At 45.3% G+C, this 20,825-nt stretch overlaps 1 protein-coding gene across 8 annotated transcripts in view; it reads right to left on the bottom strand.

Annotated features, from left to right (window-relative positions):
• Positions 1–20,825, bottom strand: part of USP40 (ubiquitin specific peptidase 40) — an 88,374-nt gene that overhangs the window by 17,247 nt on the left and 50,302 nt on the right. For all 8 annotated transcript variants that reach the window (XR_013333595.1, XM_077757658.1, XM_077757685.1 and 5 more), the window contains 9 exons: positions 20,405–20,475; positions 19,384–19,703; positions 18,023–18,146; positions 16,618–16,675; positions 10,830–10,883; positions 10,028–10,116; positions 5,154–5,190; positions 3,283–3,347; positions 1,512–1,586 (listed from right to left, as the gene is read on the bottom strand). Coding sequence is in view for 7 of the 8 variants with exons in the window: in XM_077757658.1 (XP_077613784.1) it covers positions 1,512–1,586; positions 3,283–3,347; positions 5,154–5,190; positions 10,028–10,116; positions 10,830–10,883; positions 16,618–16,675; positions 18,023–18,146; positions 19,384–19,703; positions 20,405–20,475 (893 nt within the window). In the remaining variant the exon portion in view is untranslated. The remainder of the gene's footprint in view (positions 1–1,511; positions 1,587–3,282; positions 3,348–5,153; positions 5,191–10,027; positions 10,117–10,829; positions 10,884–16,617; positions 16,676–18,022; positions 18,147–19,383; positions 19,704–20,404; positions 20,476–20,825) is intronic.

Below are 20,825 nucleotides of genomic sequence, written 5' to 3'. Positions count from 1 at the left end.
GAAACGAGACTGGCTGTATAAATCACGGCACCTCCACACAGCCATCGAACAATGAAACAGCTGTATGTATACTAATATAACATTTATGTGGAGATAAAATATTAATGAAGAAAGTGAGGTACAGAAAAAGAATAGCAGATGATCTTTTGCATAAAGAAAATATGAATGTGCACAAACACACGTATGCACACACGTATGTGTGTGCATGAGAAAGTATATACTTCCGGAAGGATACAGTGGAAACTGGTTGCCTACGGGTGGAGGGCACTGAGCAGCCGGAGGGCAGGAGAGATGCCTACATTTTCTGGCCCTGCTTTCTATATACTTCAGATTTTGTATTCTGAATATTACCCATTAAAAGGTTCACTTAAAGGTCATGGAATAAAATACAATTCTAAGAAGTGATGCAGAAGAATAAGGTATGTGCTGATATGAGGAGAGCGTCAAGATACAGTGAATAAAAGCAAAACCCACGTGTAAAACAGTGCACAGAGTATGACCCCCTTCACGTAAACGTTATAAGATACGCACATACCCTTCTGTACCATTCTGCATACAAGCAGGCTAAGTCAGTTTTTTCTTGGAAGGGTTAATAAGGGAAAGTAAATTAATTGTGACTCTTTCTGAGGAGGAAAAATAAGGGAAAACCTTTTTCATTTTATGGATTTCCGTGGTATTAGAATTTTCTGATCATAACCAAATGGTTATCTCAGTGCTGGAATCTTTTTTTTTTTTAACTTCACCTTTACATGTGTCCACATTAAAAATAACTAAATAAATAACGGTCTTAAAAAGTGGTAATACGGGGGGCACCTGGGTGGCTCAGTTAGTTGAGCTTCTGACTTTGGCTCAGGTCATGATCTCATGGTTTGTGAGTTCGAGTCCCATATGGGGCTCGCTGCCATCAGCGCAGAGCCTGCCTCGGATCCTCTGTCCTCCTCTCTCTGCCCCTCCCCACCTGCGCTAACATTAAAAAAAAATTGGTAACACGCAGTGTTTATTTAAGAGCTCTTGGATGCGGCTGATTAGGGAGGTCAAAGTGATGCAGGCTTCTGGGAAAACAATGTGCAAGATACAGACACCTCTAGCCTTTAAAAGTTCATACCTCCTGACTTGCTAATTTTGACTTTGGAACAATGTTCAGGAGGATTTCTTTTTAAGTATTAAAAAGCTTAAAACAAGCTAAGGTTCTAACAACGGGACTATATGTGAATTAAATTGTGGTGAATTAAATTGCATACACTGGAGATGATTGTTTTTGGATTTTGTAGTCAGGTTAAAAAACGAAATATGAAAAGTAGGAAATAACACTGTATACACAATTGATTTTTTAAGAAGGAAATCTATGAAGATGTAGAACCTGGCAGCTGTCTGATTAGACAACTTACCCCAAACCCTATCATTCTCTTCATGATTGGCCGTTATTTCCCCACGATGAGAATATATCATCTTTGTAATCAGAAAGCAATCACTGTGATTTACAAAATGTCAGTTCAGAAGCGAAATCTTACCACGGGAAGAAGTTTCCCTTCAGTTAAAAGCAAAGTATCTCCAGAACGTATCATAAGTTCTTTCAGGGATGCATCCTGGGGAAAGAGAAATTCCTTTATGAGTTCTGACAGGAACAAACAGATTACTGGGTCTTTTCTTTAAAAGATGCCTCTATTACCCATTCAAGAAAAAAAGAAACAGTAAGGCAGGTATGGGGGAGACAGGAAATAAACGGAGACTACAAAACAACATATCATTAGGTTTTAAATTATTGGGGATGAACCGGAAGTATCACGAAAGATTATGGGAGGGGGAGACAGACAGGATGAGAAATGAGAGCCTGAGCTACATAGGATGAAATTCTGGTTAAGCCTAAAGGCCCGGTCTGATTTGGAAAGAGCTGGAGATGAGAGAAGGAATTCTCCTGAAAGAACAGGGTTATGGTGGAGGTTACATCAAGAATCCGGGAAGAGCTGAGAGACAGGCCAACTAGAGTCCGGGCTGGAGAGGAAAAGGGGGGAAAGGAGAGGAAACTGATCGGGGTGGGGGCGGGGTCGCACGCGGAAGGACTGTGAACTAGGAATAAGGGAATTTTTAGGTGCTTTGAAAAAAGCCACTCACGTTTTCTGAGCTGGGGCGTGTACAGACCAGTCTGGCGGTTACATGAACGACATACTGAAGTGGGGAACACAAGACTTGGGGAAGCTGGTTGGTGTAATTTAGGTAAGAGGCCAAAAAAGGAAGGAGAAAACCTGCCCCAGGCGGCCAGTGGTGGGAAGGGTCAGGAAGGAGTAGAAGAGCTGAGAGGTCTCTGAAGGCCGAGACCAAATATGAAGGGTGCAGGTTCACAGGGGAGGGGCACTGCGGGCTGAAGACACCAGGCTGTGAACAGCAGGCCTGGGAAGTGGAGCCAGTTTTGAGGAAAATGAGTTTGCTTTTAGATGAACTGCTTGATACCGACATGGGAATTAACAGAGAAAATGTAGAGGCCACACGGTTAGATACGCTCTCTGACATCCAAACTCTGTCCTGAAGATTCCCTGGGGTCCACTTCTTACTCTGGGCCGTCGGATTCCTGGCCGGGCCTCAGGGGGGCCTCTCTGTGCGGACTCCCTCAGCCCTACGCAGTGAAGAGCGTCCCAGTGGAGGACCCCAGTCCACCTGCCTACGTCAACCTTCTGCTGATGCTCAGTGCCACCGTCTGTTCCTGAGCAGAGCAGGCGGAGAGAGACCGCAGGAGGAGTGGCCGCTCACAGAGCCTCATCTGCGGGCTGCGAGAACCGCGGGTTTGATGCTATCAGAATCAGCAAGGGGACGTTAACCAGATTCCAACGAGCCTGCGGTAACACCGTTTCTAAGGCTACCGCAAGAGTCTGGATGGATCCCGAGATGCAGTTTTGATCGAAGCCTAAGGAATAAGATGAATTCTGCCGTCGTTAACTTACAGGGAAACAGAGAATAAAATAATTCAGGTTTCGAAATTCAGAGTGTAGTCTCACATCCTCTTTCTGGCTCACATGTTTTCTGTTCTCTGAAGTTCTCTCTCCCAATGAGGAACTATGATTTCCAGGGACAACAGAAACATTCCCATGAGGCTGAGATTTTTCCCTCTGTATCCAAAGCCCACAGAAAGGAGTCAAAGTAGACCCAGGTACAGATGTTTGTGTCCTAAACAAAGATTAAAGTTTTCCCTTGAATGTATTCATGAGGGGGGTGGGGGTGGGTATCCTGCACAAAGCACAAAATAAACACAATCATTTGAAAGAACAAAACGTGTAGAAATAATCTTACTTCTTCACATAAAGGCTCCCCTGCTTCATAGCACCAGTCCATTTTCCGTAAATGCCACATGTCTCCTGTGAAGGAATCAAAATCAGGATGAAAAAAAAATTCTATGTTTTAAGAGTTTGTCAATAATGTCCCTTCTGGATAAATGATATCAAGTGGGATTTGATCTAATAACGACTGATTTTTGAAGTAAACGATCTCTTCCAGGCATGAAAAAAATTAAGTCGTCCCTCCAATTTGGTTAATCTGCTCTCTATTCCATGAAGATCCGCATTCTTACCAACAGAAATAACACAGGCTGTGATTACACGGTATTTACATTATACCTGTATTATCTACATGCCACACACATCACACACAAGTACACATATATACCTAACTACGGGCTCTCTCCTAAAATCATTACAAAGTTGTTTTATTTCAGGGTCTTGGTTGAAAGTATAGGCTAGTATTTCTTAGCAACTGACAATATCACAACCAAGCTGTTCCTATCCAGTTATCAGTTAATCTAACAAAGAACAGTGTTTTTGAAATAGCATTTTAATGAAGTTGGTATAAATGAGCACTTATAAATGTAAAATAATCTTTAGTAGATTACGGTCTCTCAGTATGCTTTCTATATTCAGATGAAATGGGACATGATTTGAGGAGGAGAGGGAAGATGAATAGAGCAAGAGTTGGAAATCCTGGTTATGGAAAAAAAATAGCCACGTTCTGTGAAGAGTCAGCCAGGCCCCCCCCGCCCCCCCCCAGCAGTGGCAGCTGGAGGAAGACACCCAGTCTCCCACATCACCTGCACAGGCCACAGGTTTGAGTCCTTATAACACTGCTTTGCGGACCCTCTCTTGCTATTAGCTCAAGTTTTAAGTACAGTAAAAATTATATCAACATTTAACTTAATCTAAGCGTGTTTTTAAAAAACCACCACCACCACCAGGAAGCTGACAGTAGACACCATTACTTCCGAGCACAACACAGAAGGAAGAACTCAGGGTCTGTGGGCAGAGAGGCCTGGATACTTGCCGTGTGACTGAGTAAACCTTGCAGCCAGTCTCAGCCTCCGTCCGTCACCCGTGAGATGGGAACGGACACTGGCCCCTGCGCGGGAGGAGCGTAAGCTCCGAGCAGCTAACGGCTAATGGCACCACAGGTTACCCTTCGGTGAAGCCTGAGGACGGCAGATGCTCTGAGGACTGCAGCCTGAGGCCCCCTGAGCTGGCTGCCGTGATCCCGCCCGGGTACCTACTTCAAAGATTAGTTTTCTTGGGGCGCCTGGGTGGCTCAGTCAGTTAAGCGTCCAACTTCGGCTCAGGTCACGATCTCACAGTTCCGTGGGTTTGAGCCCCGCGTCGGGCTCTGCACTGACAGCTCAGAGCCTGAAGCCAGTTTCAGATTCTGTATCTCCCTCTCTCTCTGACCCTCCCCTGCTCATGCTGTCTCTCTCTCTCTCCCAGAAATAAATAAATGAAAAAAAACACATACAAAATAAAAAAGATTAGTTTTCTTCATTCGTGTTACATTCCCAGTCTCCAGCACAAAAATCTTGGCACGAAACACAAGGCACTGAAATTCTGAATCAGTGAGGTTAAAAAGAAAAAAACCCCACAAGTGAACGGCTAGGGTAACTCCAGAAGGCATAAATCCTAACTTTGTCTCTGTGCCAGTGCTGAGCCTGGGCCCTATCTAGGCTAAGCCGTGACCAGACTTCTTTGAGCTTGTAAATACGAACCAGGAGACTTCATTATGTACATACAGAAGCGTAAGGTGTAACTGACAAACCTGGACCAAAAACGTCTAAAAAGCTTTCATCAGGCTCACAGACCATTTATTATAAGGATACAGGTAAGACTGCATCATTGGGGGCTGTAACTTACCTGGGAGGCCACACCTCTCCAGCATGAGCTTTAAACACTGTTAAAAAAAAAAAACACACGCACAATAACCGTGTTCATTAGTTTTCTGGTTTTGAGTTACAGTATCTTGAGACAGACCCCATCTGGACCCTGGGGCTATCTGTCTTACTATATTTAATAATTCCCAGAGCGATCGGGATGTACACAGTCATGAGGGTGATTTAAGCGAGCTCTGCTTCCTAGGAGCTGCGTGGGGCAAACCCAGGCGGGAAACAAGTTTCTGGGGTTTGCATCTGAGATGCAGACCCAGCTGACCCATTTCCAGGTCTACAGCGTGAGCCCCTGCCTGTGAGGACCGACATCATGGTTTTGATCGGATAGGATTGATTAGGCTGACTTCACAGATACGCATTAAACCAACTCTTACAAAGAGAGGTTAGTCTTTATGTAGCACCCAAGAAACACCACTGGTCACCTATAAACTCACAAAGAAAAGATCTGTGCAGCCAGTGACCCCACGGCACCATGCACTGAGCGAGATGTGATTAACAGAAGTTTAAATAACAATAATAAAAAACAGAAACTCCCAACTTCCTGATGGGAAAAATACTCTTAAACTAATTGAGGACAAAAGAGTAAATAAAACATGATTTATACTACACCAGAGCAGAAGGAAGCAAGAATAAGGAATAAAAAAAAAAAAGCATAGGATCAAAATATCCATTAACAGGGGAAAATTTTTTTTTTAATTTTTTTTTAATGTTTTATTTATTTCTAGGAGAGAGAGAGAGAGAGACAGCGTGAGCAGGGGAGGGTCAGAGAGAGAGGGAGTCACAGACTGAAACAGGCTCCAGGCTCCGAGCTGGCAGTCAGCACAGAGCCCGACGCGGGGCCCGAACCCACGAACCACGAGATCATGACCTAAGCTAAAGTCGGATGCTTAACCGACTAAGCCACCCAGGTGCCCCAACAGGGGAACATTTAAATACACTATAAGAGGCCTTAAATAAAAGGGTACAATGAATTTATACGTACTCGTCTTAAAAGATCTTTAACATAGTTGAAGTGAAAATTCTAGTACAATACATGCAGTGTAATCCCATTTATGATGTAAAAGAGACCTTGCAAAGAAGCCCAGCCCCTCGTCGTACACGCACATGCATCTCCCCACGTTGGTCCACGCGCGCCCATAGTCTGGAAGGACACACTCACGGGTGTGGTCAGATCACACCATCCCAAGACAATGGTGACCCCTGAGGGACTAGCCGAGGCTGGTGACCAAGGAGGATTTTTAGCACGGCCCACCTCGCCCCCTGGGAGGTTAAAAAATAATTCCACGAGTACTTGTATGATTAAAAGTAACAAAGACTGTTTGGAAAAGGAGGCCGAGGAGGACGCGTTATACTAACACACAGGGAACGGGGGCAAAGCTGCACAGGGAACCGCACTCGTCACAACCTGCAACAGGGGCGCCTGCGGGCTCAGTCGGTAGAGCGAGATTTCAGCTCAGGTCATGATCCCAGGGTGGTGGGATCGAGCAGCGGTTGCATGGCGAGCACTGGGCAGCTACCTGCGATTCTCTCTCCCCCTCTCTCTCTGCCCTCCCCAACCCACGTGTGCCAAGTGCACACGTGCTCTCTCAAAAAAAAAAAAAAAAGAAACACAAACAGCTGGATATCCACCACAGCTGTGTTCTAGAGAGAGGGAAGGGCAATGGAAAGGCCTTGTTGGGGACAGCATGGAGGCCACCTTGGCCGAGCAGAGTGCACGCACGCTCGGGGCCTCTGGCCGTGACTCTGAGTGGGTTAGGGAGGCACAGAATGGCTGTGAGCACAGTAAAAGGATCGCTCAGCTCGTCTGCAGGAACAGACCCTGGGACATGCAAGGCTGGAAAGACAAAGATCTGTCAGGAAGCTGCTGGAACAATCCAGGTGAGAGCTGACCAGAGTGTGGCAGTGGAGGGAATGAGATGTGGCCAGATCCTACATACATTTTGGTGGAAGAACCAAAAAGAACCTACTGAAAACCTAGATGTGAAATAAAGAAGAGAAGCAAGGATGGCTCCGCGGTGTTTCAGCCGAGCAAGGGGAATGGAGCCGCCAGCGGCTGACAGAGCGGAAGTGCGAGCGAGGTGCATCGGAGAGGGGGCGGGTGCACAGAGCAGGGGGTGCTGGGACCCGGGGTGACTATAAGACAAGCAGGCAGCAGCATGGGGTTCTGGGCCGAGGTCTGGTCTAGGAAGTGAGCACTGGGGTGCTCACAAGGCAGAGAGAAGAGCAAAGAGCAAATTAAAAAGAGCCGAAAAGTTAAAAGGCAAATGAAAAACTGGGAAACTATTTACAGCAAGTAACAAAGGGTAAAAAATTTAAAAAATGTTTTGCCACGGACAATTTCAAACACATGCAGGGGGTTGTAAGTATGAACTGCCGCGTACGCGGACCCTGAAATCAGGAGTCACGTGCTCCACCGACCGAGCCAGCCGGGCGCCCCTATGTTCTCTTAGTTTCTCTTAAACTGTGACTAAAGTTCTGGTGGTTTTTATCGGGGGCCAAAATAAAGTGTATACGTTGCCTCCGCTCCCCCTTTGGTCTCCCGAGTCCCTAAAAGTATTTTTTTTAATGTTTATTTTTGAGACAGAGACAGAGCATGACCACTGGAGGGACAGAGAGAGAGACAGACATAGAATCTGAAACAGGCTCTGAGCTGTCAGCACAGAGCCCCATGCGGGGCTCAAACCCATGAACTGTGAGATCATGACCTGAGCCGAAGTTGGACGCTTAACCGACTGGGCCACCCAGGTGCCCGAGTCCCTTTTAACCTCATCCTGCCACTGATGCCACGAAGAGGCGATTTCCACCTCAGGACTGTGCAGACGGTAGCGCTGTGGTGCGGAAACACATCCCTCTGCCTCCTGTACTTCTTCTACTCTGTTCCTCAGACCTCAAAGCTCAGGTCCACTAAAAATATATATATATTTAAAAAAACCATTTTTTTTCAAGAAGAGCATGGGTATCAGTTTGAACTTCTAAAGGTCTAGGTTGTTAGCAGTCTTTCAGGATCATTGTTTAGATCCATTAATTCCCTAGGAGATTAAAAAAAAACAAAACTGTGACAGTCTAAAATTCTTTCTTCATCTGATGAGCGGAGACAGGTCTATAAAAGATCCTTCTCAGTACCGGTTTGGTTACCCTGCGGTCTAGTTTCCAGAAGAAAAGGGGGGAAGAATGCTTGATCCCTCTCCTTGTCGCTCCCACATCCACTGTGTGTAACCAACGAAGACGGTCTTTTTGGATCGTTCTGGACTCAGGAATTTTATGTATGTGGTACGCGTCCTCCTCAGGTTTAGGATTATTCCTACAAAGGCTCCCACGGTCTCATCTGTGACTAGCAGAAGCCTCTTCCCAGTGGGCTCCTGAACCTCTCTGCTGCTCCCAGCAGGCCTCGCTGACTTTGCTGCTTCTGTGAGCCCGAGATGTTCCAGGCTCACCAGACAGGCTCCTGACCTAGATGCAGGACTAGTCGCGACTCTGAGAAGCCCTGATTCCTTCCAGGGGGAAACGGTATTTAGCAACCACAGCCTGGGTGCTGGGCCCCATCCCACCTGGCCAGTCCCTGTGTGTAAGCCGTTTTAGGGGACTGGGCGAGAAAAAAAAGATTAAAAAAACCAACACCGAGTTCATTCTGCCTCTTCTGATCCAAATTCAGAAGCACGGACTCTATTCAACTACAATGTCATGTGTGTCTCTGTTTTTCCAACACTGAAAGTCCTAGTTCTTCACAACACAAATACAATGCTTTGTCTGCTTTACCCTACACACACACACACACACACACACACACACATTCATGATTGCGCGTGTGATTATGTACACGTATAACCTAAAAACACCAGAAGGAAATATGCCAAAATGTTAAAATTAGTGAAATAAAGGGTAATGAGGTTCTAAGTTTTTCTTTTAATCCACTTCTACATCGCCCAGATTTCTATAATAAACAAGCACTACTGATAANCCGGTCCTGCACGCCGACATGGTGGAGTTCAGGGGAGGGACGAATTAAAGAGGAGGTAGCTGGGAAACTGATGAAGTGGATCCAGGAACCCCAGGGAACCTGACAGGAGGCTAGCTTCCCTTGACACTGAGTCTCAACTGTAAGGACACGGTGACTTGTGGGTTGCAATAAAAGTTTATTAAACAAGTAGGGCTCCTGGCAAAGGTCGACCTACTATTCTACACAGAAAATGAATACTGATAAGAAAAAGAGGACTGCTATGAGACCATTATACTCCTGCAGAGTAGTTCAGGGCAAGATCAATATACTCTTTTCATTCAACCTAAGATACACAGTTGTTACTTGTCACTTTCCGCAGTGCTGAGAAAGAGAAACAGTGTCAGCTGCGATCACAGATGCCAAATTGTGAGATGGACCCCAATCTCACAGATGTCAAAATTTGGGAGAAAATGGTGCATTTTAGAATTTCTGAAATATAGTGATTCAAACTGGTGGCCACTCAACTTTAAAGGCCCTCTGTAAGAAAATTTTCACCGAACTCTATGGATGTATGCCTAACATAGAAAGGTACCATTTAAGAAAGAAACTTCTAAGAAAAGCAGTTACTGCTGCAGTAATTAAGGTAAGAATAATGCAATTAAGAACTTCAGGAGGTGCCTGGGTGGCTGAGTCAGTTAAGCATCCAGCTCAGCTCAGGTCTTGATCTCGTGGTTTGTGGGTTCGAGCCCCATGCTGGGCTCTGTGTGGACAGTTCAGAGCCTGGAGCCTGCTTCACATTCTGTGTCTCCCTCTCTGCCCCTCCCTTGCTCATGAGCTCTCTCTCTCAAAAATAAACTTTAAAAAAAGAAAAGGAAGTTCTGACTCTGGGAAGGCAGCGTCTGTACCTGAGAGGGAGTCGGTGCTTTCCCAGGACACAGTCCCAATGAGCTCCCCATCTTCAGCTCTGCTTCCTTCACAGTATAGCTGTCGGGCACTATAAAGAGTGTGGATAACATGATGAATGTTATTAATTCCTACCTCTCTGGGCAAAATAATATACTGAACTCAGTCTTTCTTTGAAAATCAAGAATACAGAGAAAGATAAAAAATGAGGTGCACTCCATGCAAAAAGATTACCTATATGATAGTTACGTTTGATTTTTGATGTCCACACTCTAGTGTTATCTATACAATGCTAAGAAATGTAGCTATGAATGTTCTAGATTCAGACTTAAGAAAAATCAAAGAGCCGTTGTTTACACGGATTAAAAGCAAGATATTCCCAACTGCTTCATGAGCGATGGGCCAGCCCTTTCCACGTTTACAGCTGCTGTGGGGACCACCGTCGATTATTTAAGCCAAATGACAAGATGCTTTACAGAGGCAAGAGCAGAGACTGTTTCTCAACTGCTGTCACAATAAAATGAGCAACACAAATAAAACACTTTGACGATAAATCTAGAAAGATAGGACTCGATCAAAACAACTGCCTAAAATGAGGATCAGCTGATCAGAAAGGCAGGTGTTTTCCTTTAGGCAACAGAAGCATCTGAATTTCTGGTTGAGATTTTGTCATGCATGAAGACAGCAGTGGGACCACAAAATGTCCCAAAAATTAGTTTCCAAAAGGTAAATTTAAGGATATTAAATATCGGAAGACATTATTGACAGTTAAGTTAGGTTCTGAAGGCTCCCATGAAGACTTACCTGGACAGAGAAGCTTCCCATTTCTATCAATAGGTCGCAAACAGCTGTTCTCAGCTACAAGTAAGAAGACGCCAGTGAGTCTTACACACTAAGGGAAGTCGCTCTACTGTGTTAATTAGCAGAAAGCTACAATGAGCTACAAGACAAAAAATCCCCATCAACCAAGAAGAAACCCCAAGTACGGGCAGCGTTCACTTCACACAGGAGCGAGCGGCGAGGGAGTGCCGGCCAAGCTGAAACCGTGCAAAGCCAGCCCAGTAACCGTGAGGGCCACCGCAGATGTCCTGGGGCCTTTCAGCACCGTTGTCACAACATTTAAGTCAACACTGGATATGAGTGTATAGTAAAATTTAAAAAAATAGCAAAACTAATAATTAAAATACTAGAGACCCTGAGAATTTTTTTATTCTTTTGTAAAAAACACAGAAAGACTAGTTTACACAGGGCTCTCTTCTTGTCGGAGAGCTTATGATACAGAGTGAGCGTCTCTTCTATTCCTGGGCGAACGGTCATAGGCTAAGTTGGGTCCGCTTCCAAAATTTCCTACGTTGTGCTCTCAACCTCATGAAGTTCTCCAGGAGCTCCTTTTTTTTTCTTTTTAAGTTTTTATTTTGAGAGAAAGCATGAGTAATGGAAGGGCAGAGGAAGAGGAGAGAGCAAGAATCCTACCACGCTGGCAGCGTGGAGCCCGACGTGGGGCTAGAACTCACAGATGGTGAGATCATGACCTGAGCCGAAATTAAGAGTTGGCTGGTGAACTGACTGAGGCACCTCCAGGAGCTCCCTTAAAGCGAGCTTCTCTACTGGCATCCTGTCCTCTGGGAGGCCACCACCCTTTCTGTCACTACTTCTTTCCTCACGTCCATTCAGCCCTCTGGCTGCACACCGGTCCCTGGAGCTGCGCGGTGCCATCATGCCCACGGTCAGCTACCCCTTCTATCCCTCCCTGTACCTGGTTTTTCTGCTGCACCCCCGTGTCATGGAGCGATGGGTTAGCCCTTACTGCAGAAGGCACGCGGGTCACCATGGGAGAAGGGGGAGAGACCACACACTGTGCTGTGGCGAGATGAATACCAGATGCTTCAGAGATCAAAGTAATTGGCCCCTGATGATGAGGCACCTCTGCTACTCAAGCAGTGACTGTGCACTGAAGGGTGAGTAGCAAGTCTGTACTTTATGCAGTCACTCAGTTAACGTCCAGTGGAGCTGACATCTGAACCGCGCTGCTGGGTGGCGGACGTTACGTAATGAGTCATGGTACCTGACATTCGTGTCCACTGCCCACGTGTAAAATACATTAAGTGACTTTCATGCTTATTAAATGGATTAGGGTCAGTGGGCCCTACTTTGTGGGGGGCAGAGGGTCCCTGCTTTGTGGGCAGGAGTCCGCCAGGTTGTGAGTCCAGACAGAATAGTCACACGGCCACACAGGAGGCGGCGGCTGGCAGGACAGGAACGGCGAGCCTCCCCAGCTCGCACCCTGCCGGACCACAGCGAATCCGAAATTCTGCAGTTCTCCGTGTTGCAGGGCGGTGACTGATGTGAAGGCAGCAAACAATTCTGATACAAGTTTCTTAACAACTGAAACAGCTTATGGAGAGTTCTTCAACTTAAAAAAAATGCATTTTCAATACTGCCTCCTTAAGATCGTCCCACTGGACTCCACAAACAGATCTCCTAAGTGCCAGACCCGTGCTAGAAGCGGACAATGCGGCAGGAAGCGGAACAGCCACGGAGCCCCGCTCAGAGGCCCTGCGACGGGGAAGGGGGCGCAGGAACCGCGCCGGCGCTACAAGGGAAAGACAGGGATGAGAACGAAGCAGACGTCGGAGCAGGCCACGTGCTCAGGGATGACGGGAAGGAACATTCCTGCTGGGGGCAGCCGAGCGAGTGAAGCGAGCGGACAGGAGGGAAGGGGACAGAGTTGAGGGAGGGGACAGCTCTGAGAAGCTGGATGGGACGTGGTACGGCGGGAGAGCTGGTGCACCGCAAACCCGGAAAGCCAGCACGGGGGGTGGGGGGGTGTTGTGCACAGGAGGGGACCAGAAAGAGATCGGAGGCCACGGTCAGATGAGGCTGGGTCTTGAAGGCGAGTGCGAGGAAGAAGCCTACGGAGCGTTGGGCAGAGGGGGAATACGATCTCATTCGCATCGTGCTCTGTGGAGGACGGTTTAGAGGGGAGCAAGAGGGAAAGGGGGGCCAGTTTCACATTTTAATAAACCAAATGCTTTCAATTTGAGGCGTACGTTACAATAAAACACAATGAAACAGTTTTAACTGTAGAGTCTGATTCAAACAGTCAGCAACCACCTGCCAGCAGAGCTAGGGTTTGCCTCNGGGTCTTGAAGGCGAGTGCGAGGAAGAAGCCTACGGAGCGTTGGGCAGAGGGGGAATACGATCTCATTCGCATCGTGCTCTGTGGAGGACGGTTTAGAGGGGAGCAAGAGGGAAAGGGGGGCCAGTTTCACATTTTAATAAACCAAATGCTTTCAATTTGAGGCGTACGTTACAATAAAACACAATGAAACAGTTTTAACTGTAGAGTCTGATTAAAACAGCAACCACCTGCCAGCAGAGCTAGGGTTCGCCTCACCCCCCAAATTCCCTCCTGTTACCTGCCGTCAACCTCCACCCCCAATCCGATTTTCTACCCCCATGAGTACAGCGTAGGTTTTCTTTTCTGCAAACTTCGTGTAAATGGAAGCCCAAGAAAACGTACTCTTCTGTGCCTCGCTTCCGCTCTGCACTACGAGTTTCGCAGGCGGTGCAGTTTGCAGCCACTGCTGGGAGGATGCACCGCAGAGTGTGGGCCGTGGCATGGCTTCTGGAAAGTGTCCTCCCAGTTTGGGGCTGGGCTGTCCTCTGTTAAGGTGCAAGTATTTTTTATGTGATCCAGACGCCAAGTCTATTGTCAAATGTGTGTTACGCCAATTGTTTTCCTCCCAGTTTGTGGCCTGCCTTTTCAAATGCCTTCTGAAATACAGAAGTTTTACATTTAGATAGCGCCAATTTGTTTTTTCTTTCATGGTTTGTGCTTATTGACTCCTGACTAAAAAAATCTTTCCTTATGATAAAAGTAACGAAGACTGTCTCATAAGTTCTCTCCTAGAAATCGTATATAAATGGTTTCAACATTTAGGCCTATGATCCACCTAGAATTAGTATTTTACATGATATAAGGCAAAGCTAGAGGTTCATCTTTCCATCTATGGATAACTAATTGGTCTAGCACCTTATGCTGAAAATATACTATTTTTCCCCAGGGAAATACTTTTGCTCTTTTGTTAAAAGTCAATGGATTAGGAGCGTCTGGGCAGCTCAGTCGGTTAAGCATTCAACTTTGGCTCAGGTCATGATCTTCCAGTTTGTGAGTTTGAGTCGCACATCAGGCTCTGTGCTGACAGCTCAGAGCCTGGAGCCTGCTTCGGATTCTGTGTCTCTCCCTCTCTCTGCCCCTCCCTGCTTCCGCTCTGTCTCTCTCAGAAATAAACATTAAAAAAAAAAGAAAGCCAACGGACTACGTATATTTGTACCTATTTCTGGATTCTCAGTATGGCTCCAATGTAAATGTTTTAAGCACAAAACCACATGTAGTTTCTCTTCCACATTCTTCTCAAAAGAGCCCTTTAAAAGTGTGAAAATTATTCTCAGCTCACTGACTGTACAGGAACAGGTTACAGGCCCGGACAGCTTGCTGCCGTATGTTTGCTCCTATGCCAGCGCCCACGGTCTTGATGCCCACAGCTTTGGGCCGAATCTCGAAGTCAGACAGTGTAACTCAGCCAACTCTGTCCCCCACCCCCACTCCCACGCTGTTAGGATACTCTAGGTTCTTTGCACTTCCATGTAAATTAAATCAGCCTGTCAGTTTCTACACACACACACGCACACGCAAAACCCAAAAGGATTTTGAGTGAGGATGCATTCAGTCTACACGTCGATTTGGGAAGAATTCATGACACATCGCTCCACTTATTTATGTGTTCTTTGACTTTTCACAACAAAATTTTCCTGTTGTGAGCACATACATCTTACACATATTTTGTTAAATTTATCCCCAAGTATTTCATGACATCTTATGCTACTGTACATGTTTTCTTAATTTCATTTTCCATTTGTTTGTTGCTAGTAAACATATAACGGATTTTTGTGTGTTAATCCTGGCCTCTTGTTAAGCTTAGTAACTTTAGTACCTTTTTAATAGAATCCTTTAGACACACAGAGAGTACGCGCAGCAGCAGCGCTCACCACCACTGCATTAGGACACTCACCAAACACACAACGATAGCAATTCATATCCACTAGCACGACTGTGATCAAAAAGATACTTACAACCACTGGCAAGGACATGGAGAAAACAGTGACGCCGATACACTGCAGGTAGGGTGTAAATGGTGCAGCCCCTCTGGGAAGTGGTATGGCAGTTTCTCATAAAGTTAAACATACATTTGCCATATGACCCGGCAGTCACAATCCCATGTATCCACCCAAGAGAACTGAAAACACGTCCACAAAGCCTCGGATGTAAATGTGTATAGCAGCATTATTCATAAAACCCCCACACTAGAAACAATCCAAATGTCTATCAACTGGTAGATGAATAAACAAAGCACGATCCGTCTGTACCACTGAGCACTTAGCCAGCAATGAAAAGGAACACACTTCTGGCACATCCTAAATCATGGATGAGCCTCAGAAAGGGTCTGCTAAGTGAGAGAAGTCATACGCAAGGGACAATACACCATGTCTATTAAGTCTAGAGAGACAGAAAGTAGATGAAAGGCTGCCGGGGTTTGGAATGCAAAAGGTGCACGAGGGAACTTTTTTTTGTTGTTTTAAGCTTGTTTGTATAGAGAGACAGACACACAGCAGGGTAGGGGCAGGGAGAGGCGGGGAGAGAGAATCCCAAGCAGGCTCCACACCATCAGCGCAGAGCCCAATGTGGCGCTTGAACCCACGAACTGCCAGATTGTGACCTGAGATGAAATCACGAGTCGGATGCTTAACCGACTGAGCCCCCCGGGTGCCTGGCATGAGGGATCTTTTTGGAGCAATGGAATGTTCAGAAACTGGACTATGCTGATGGCTGTGCAACTTCATACATTTACTAATCATCACTGACGTACACTTAAAATGCATATTTTGATGGGATGTAAATTATACCTCAATAAAGCTGTTAAAGAAAACCTAATGCCAAGTGAAGAGTGGGTTTCAGAATGTTACATTCAGTATGACAGCATTCATTTAAATGTGAAAATACACACATACACCTCTCTGTGGAAGCATAACATACGAATGCATACACTAGACAGACACCCAAATCATATATACTGGGTGCATCTGGGGAGGGAGAGGGAATAGGTCTGAGGAGGAGGAAGACATAGAGGATTTTAACTACAGTTGCTTTCAAACAATAAACGCATGACAAGATGTTAACATTTGTCCACTTTGGGTGGTGGGTGCATGAATTTTCCCTAAATTACTTACTTATTTTAGAGAGAGAGATAGAGGGAGGGAGAGGGAGACAACGTGAACATACAAGGTGGGGGAAGGGGTTGGAGAGAGAGAATCTTAGGCAGGCTCTATGCTCAGCACGAAGCCCAATGCAGGGCTTGATTCCACAACCCTGGGATCATGACCTGACCCAAAGTCAAGAGTCGGACAGTCAACTGATTGCGCCACCCAGGTGCCCCTGAATTACTTTTTGTACTCGCATAGTTTTTTCAACCAAAAATCAAAACAAAACTAAACTAAGCCAAAAAACCCGAAAGCAAACGTAAAAGATTACCTAGTTCCTTCATTAATTTTAATTCCTTTATGGCTTTAGTTCGAATCTCAAACACCACCTAAAACAGAGAAANGTACACAGTGCGCCCGTACACAGCTTAGCTGCCTTACCAGTTACTGGACAGCTTATGCCTACTTGAAAAAAGATTTTTTTTTCCATCTTCTACCAAGTTCAAAATAATACTTAGGTCTTAAAAGTTTTTACCGAACTAATGTTAACTGGAGCAGAAGGAAGACACTTATGGAAAAACTTAAAACAATTTTAGCTACAAAGGCAAAAAGCTGAGAACCCTCTAACTTTTTTAATGAGAGCAAACAAAAGAAAACACAGTTAATGGTATTTCTATATGTTAAGAATGATGAATTCAGGGCCAATAAGCATAGAAAATATAAAAATGTACAATACTAATCCAAAGACACTATTTAAATCTGTTTAAATTATTTTTCTTTTTCGTTTAGGCTAATTGCCTCTAAGGCATAAAACTGTGGAAATTTAGGGGTAAAGTGATGTCAATGATCACAGACTGGACCCTCCCAGCAGCGCCCCACACGGTACCACGAAGGGACAAGGACTGATATACCCAGGACCCCCCCATCCCCGAAGTCCCCACTTAGGGTCAGGACTGGCAGGTCTCCCGAGCTTCAGGGGACCTGCCTTATACTTCCCTCTACTGTAACAACTAGGATTAATGCACTGTAAGAAATCAGAACATTTACAGAAAACATTCTAATAGGTTTCTTTGATGTTACAGGAAAAAAACTTCAATGAACTGAGAATACGTGACTATAAAAAGAGATTTCCTAGAATGACATTTAAAAAAATGAGGGTCACAATCTTCAAGTGGAAAACTGAAGAACCCCTTTTAAGAGCAGCTGGGTTTATATAGAGCACAGAGTATAATGTAGAGCAACTGAAGATAAACTTAAACAACAACACAACACAAAAATAAAACATATATGCCTGGCTTAAAAAATAGAGAAAAGGTTGTAGGAAAATAGCATTTTATATTTATCGAAGCCAGCAGATTCCATGAACTAATTAAACAGGCAAATCCTGTATTCTAATTCCAGCCTTTGGAGGGAAAAAGAGGCCCCTGTTTTCTTGAAATACGCCACTAATTCAGGTAAAGGAGCAGTAATCAAATGTTAGCAATAAAATGTTGACTTCCTTCCCCCTCCTTCTTTTCTTTTTAAAGTAGGTTCAGTGCCCAACGTGGAGCTTGAACCCATGACCCTGAGATCATGAGTCACATGCTCTACTGACCGAGCCAGCTGGGTGACCCAAAAAGTTGATTTCTAGAAGCCCACTGAGACAAATGTTGCAGAAGATTTCCGGTACTGCTTTCTAAGTCCAGTTCTGTTCAACTAGAAAACCGTCCTCCAAACCTGAAGTATAATCTACTCACTGTGTTCACAGTTGCTGATATTTTAACTTGCTTCTTCTCAGACTCTACCTCGCATAAATTTTGAATTTGGAGCCAGTTGATCTCATTCATACCAGTGAACCATTTCCCCTGTCTGAGCAGCAAACTGTAAGGAAAACGACATTTAAAAAATGTGTCTTTATACAGCACTTCTACGGATCAGAAAATTAATAGTTTTCCTTAGGCACTACGTCCAGAATGCCACAGGTGTCCCTTGACGTGACTGACGTATGGTGACCAGGGCGTACCGAGCAGGCACTAAGAAAGTGGACTATCTCTTTTGGGCAGCGTTAGGCAGTAGGTCTGCAGCGTCTGTACTCAGGACTCCAGCTATTCTTTGACTCATACAAATTATCTGGTGCCATGTGTTTTGTCTTTTGTGTTGCCACCGTTTCCCAAGAGAAGTGTGAGAGCGCCTCTGCCTGCACCTGGAATCGCCAGGGTGCGTGCCCGGGGCACGGAGCCTCCGTCTTCGCTTCTCCAATCCCAAGTCCTAATACCTGTATGTTACTTTTTATAAAGGAATGTATAATAAACTTTTACGTTAAATAAACAAAGTGTGGCAATAAATGCCTGGAAAACACTCGGCCCAAAGAGCGGCAGTGATAAATGTGATACAAAATACAGTTCTGAGCGCTCTGCCTCTGTCACAGCCACCATTACTGGCAATGTGCAAACTAATCTAAGCGTATTCATGGCACTGATCAAGCAGGGAACTCATTTGCTGCTCACAACCTCACGTCCTCGGCTCATGGAAAGCTGGGGGGTTGCGGGGCAGGACACACCGACCACAACAGACATGGGTAACAAACGGAGGGACACAGCACTTCTGAGCACCCGTGTGACTCACAGGGACCCAGGCTGTGATGCCCCACGTAAGTGCCTCACTGGGCAGCTGGGCAGGTCTCAAGAGTCAGAAAAGGGATTATAATGTAAAACTGAATTGTTTTCTGGAAATCTTGTCACAAAATGGACACATTTAGCTGTACCTTAATCACCTCATGAAAAAATTCAGGAACTTTGTGAGAACGTGCCTTTAGTTTTGTAGTAAGTGCTAATCAGAATTCAATTGCTAAGATTCTGCTTCACAAACCATTAATCTAGACTATTATCTCATCATCTCATCTACACTTGTATTATCGACCACACTTACTGAAAAAAAAAAATCCCATTACAGTATCATTTTTCCTCCAAGCTTCCTAACCCAGAACACAATGTTTAGAAACAAAAGGAAAATACTGAACTCTTTTCATTATTAAAATAAAGCTTTAGTGTTCAAAGAGATAGAAAACCTGTAATTAAAATAACTTCCAAAGGAATTCTCTCACGTTTCAGCGAGCTACCTGTTACCGTCATTAGACTCCTGGACGAGAAGCGAGCTCCCGTTCCTGAGGCCCTGCTCTCGGAACGTCTTCTTCAGGTCTTCCTCGGGAATGGCCACCCAGTTCTCTTCCCCGACGGGGTTGGTGGTGCTGACGAAGAGGACCCCTTCGGGCATTGCTAAGGCCGTGAGCACAGCCCGCACTTCCGCGTTGGATGGGAACACGTGGGCGGCCTCTACCGTCTGCTGACGCCTTCCCCCCTCGCTGCTTGCTGTGAGATGAAGAATGTTGATGAGCACAGGCTCACAGTCGCTACCAGTTGGAATGTGGATGCCACCAACCTACGATGATACCAAGACAAGTGTTAGTAGAGGTCCTATTTGCCACAATCAAGTCAACATAATAACACAGTAAAAGACCACTCTTGAGAAATTCTCATTCTTTTTCTTTTCAAGTGACATACAGTTTTCACAAATGTCTTGTACATATCAGAAGAACAACTTTCGATTTTTCCACTGAAACTTTCTCTTAGCCATCTTTTACTTTCTAGGAGAGAAACATGGGGTGGAGACAGAGCCCCCACAGGGGAAATAAAGCCACGGGGAAAAAACAACAACCACTAAGAGAGCCTTTGACACACAGGAGATGAACGAAGGGCAGTCCACCGAGTGGGTGCGACATTCCTGCCCCTTTCTGGACTTAGAAACTTCACTCTGCTCTTGTAGGTCACTCACAGAACCCGGGGTAAGAATTCTGAACTCTGCTGGGGAATAGGCACAGATCCCTACTTCAGCACCCGTATTAGTGCAATTATTTACACAGGATGCAGGAAGGACAGATTGATTATTTACCTTTGAATGGAGTGTCTGGCACAATGCAGGCACTCAACAAACGTCTGACACTGACTATACCTAAAACTTATCAGGCATTTCAGACTTTTTCTAAAATCTAGTTGCCTTCACGTATGCCGAATAAGTTTTATTCAACAACTTAAAAAAAAAAATCAAGAACCGTCACGAATATTTCTTCAGTGCGTATTTACCTCCACCCCATTCCATACAAAGATGTCTTCCCCATCCTCAATTCCCACTTCACACAGCGTCAGGTCATCTCCTAGGAAGAGGAGGCCTTCAGTGAGACCATGTGTCATGATCACCAGAGACAACTGAACAAAAACAAAAGGCTGAGACACTTATTTGTTTGAAAAATCATTCTCATAAAGGAAAATTAAGAAAAAGGCAGTCATAATATTATATTGGTATTATTTTATATTACTTTTATCTTAATTTTTAAAAAACATTTATTTGTTTTTGAGAGATGGAGACAGAGCATCAGCAGGGGAGGGTCAGAAAGAGAGGGAGACACAGAATCCGAAGCAGGCTCCAGGCTCTGAGCTCTCAGCACAGAGCCAGACGTGGGGCTCGAAACACGAACTATGAGATCATGACCTGAGCCGAAGTCGG

The sequence above is a fragment of the Crocuta crocuta genome, unplaced genomic scaffold, assembly GCF_008692635.1.
Source record: "Crocuta crocuta isolate KB4526 unplaced genomic scaffold, BGI_CrCroc_1.0 scaffold290, whole genome shotgun sequence".
NCBI classification, from domain to species: domain Eukaryota; kingdom Metazoa; phylum Chordata; class Mammalia; order Carnivora; family Hyaenidae; genus Crocuta; species Crocuta crocuta.
Note: the sequence above shows the minus strand (reverse complement) of the source record. Positions and strands in the feature narration are given on the sequence as shown.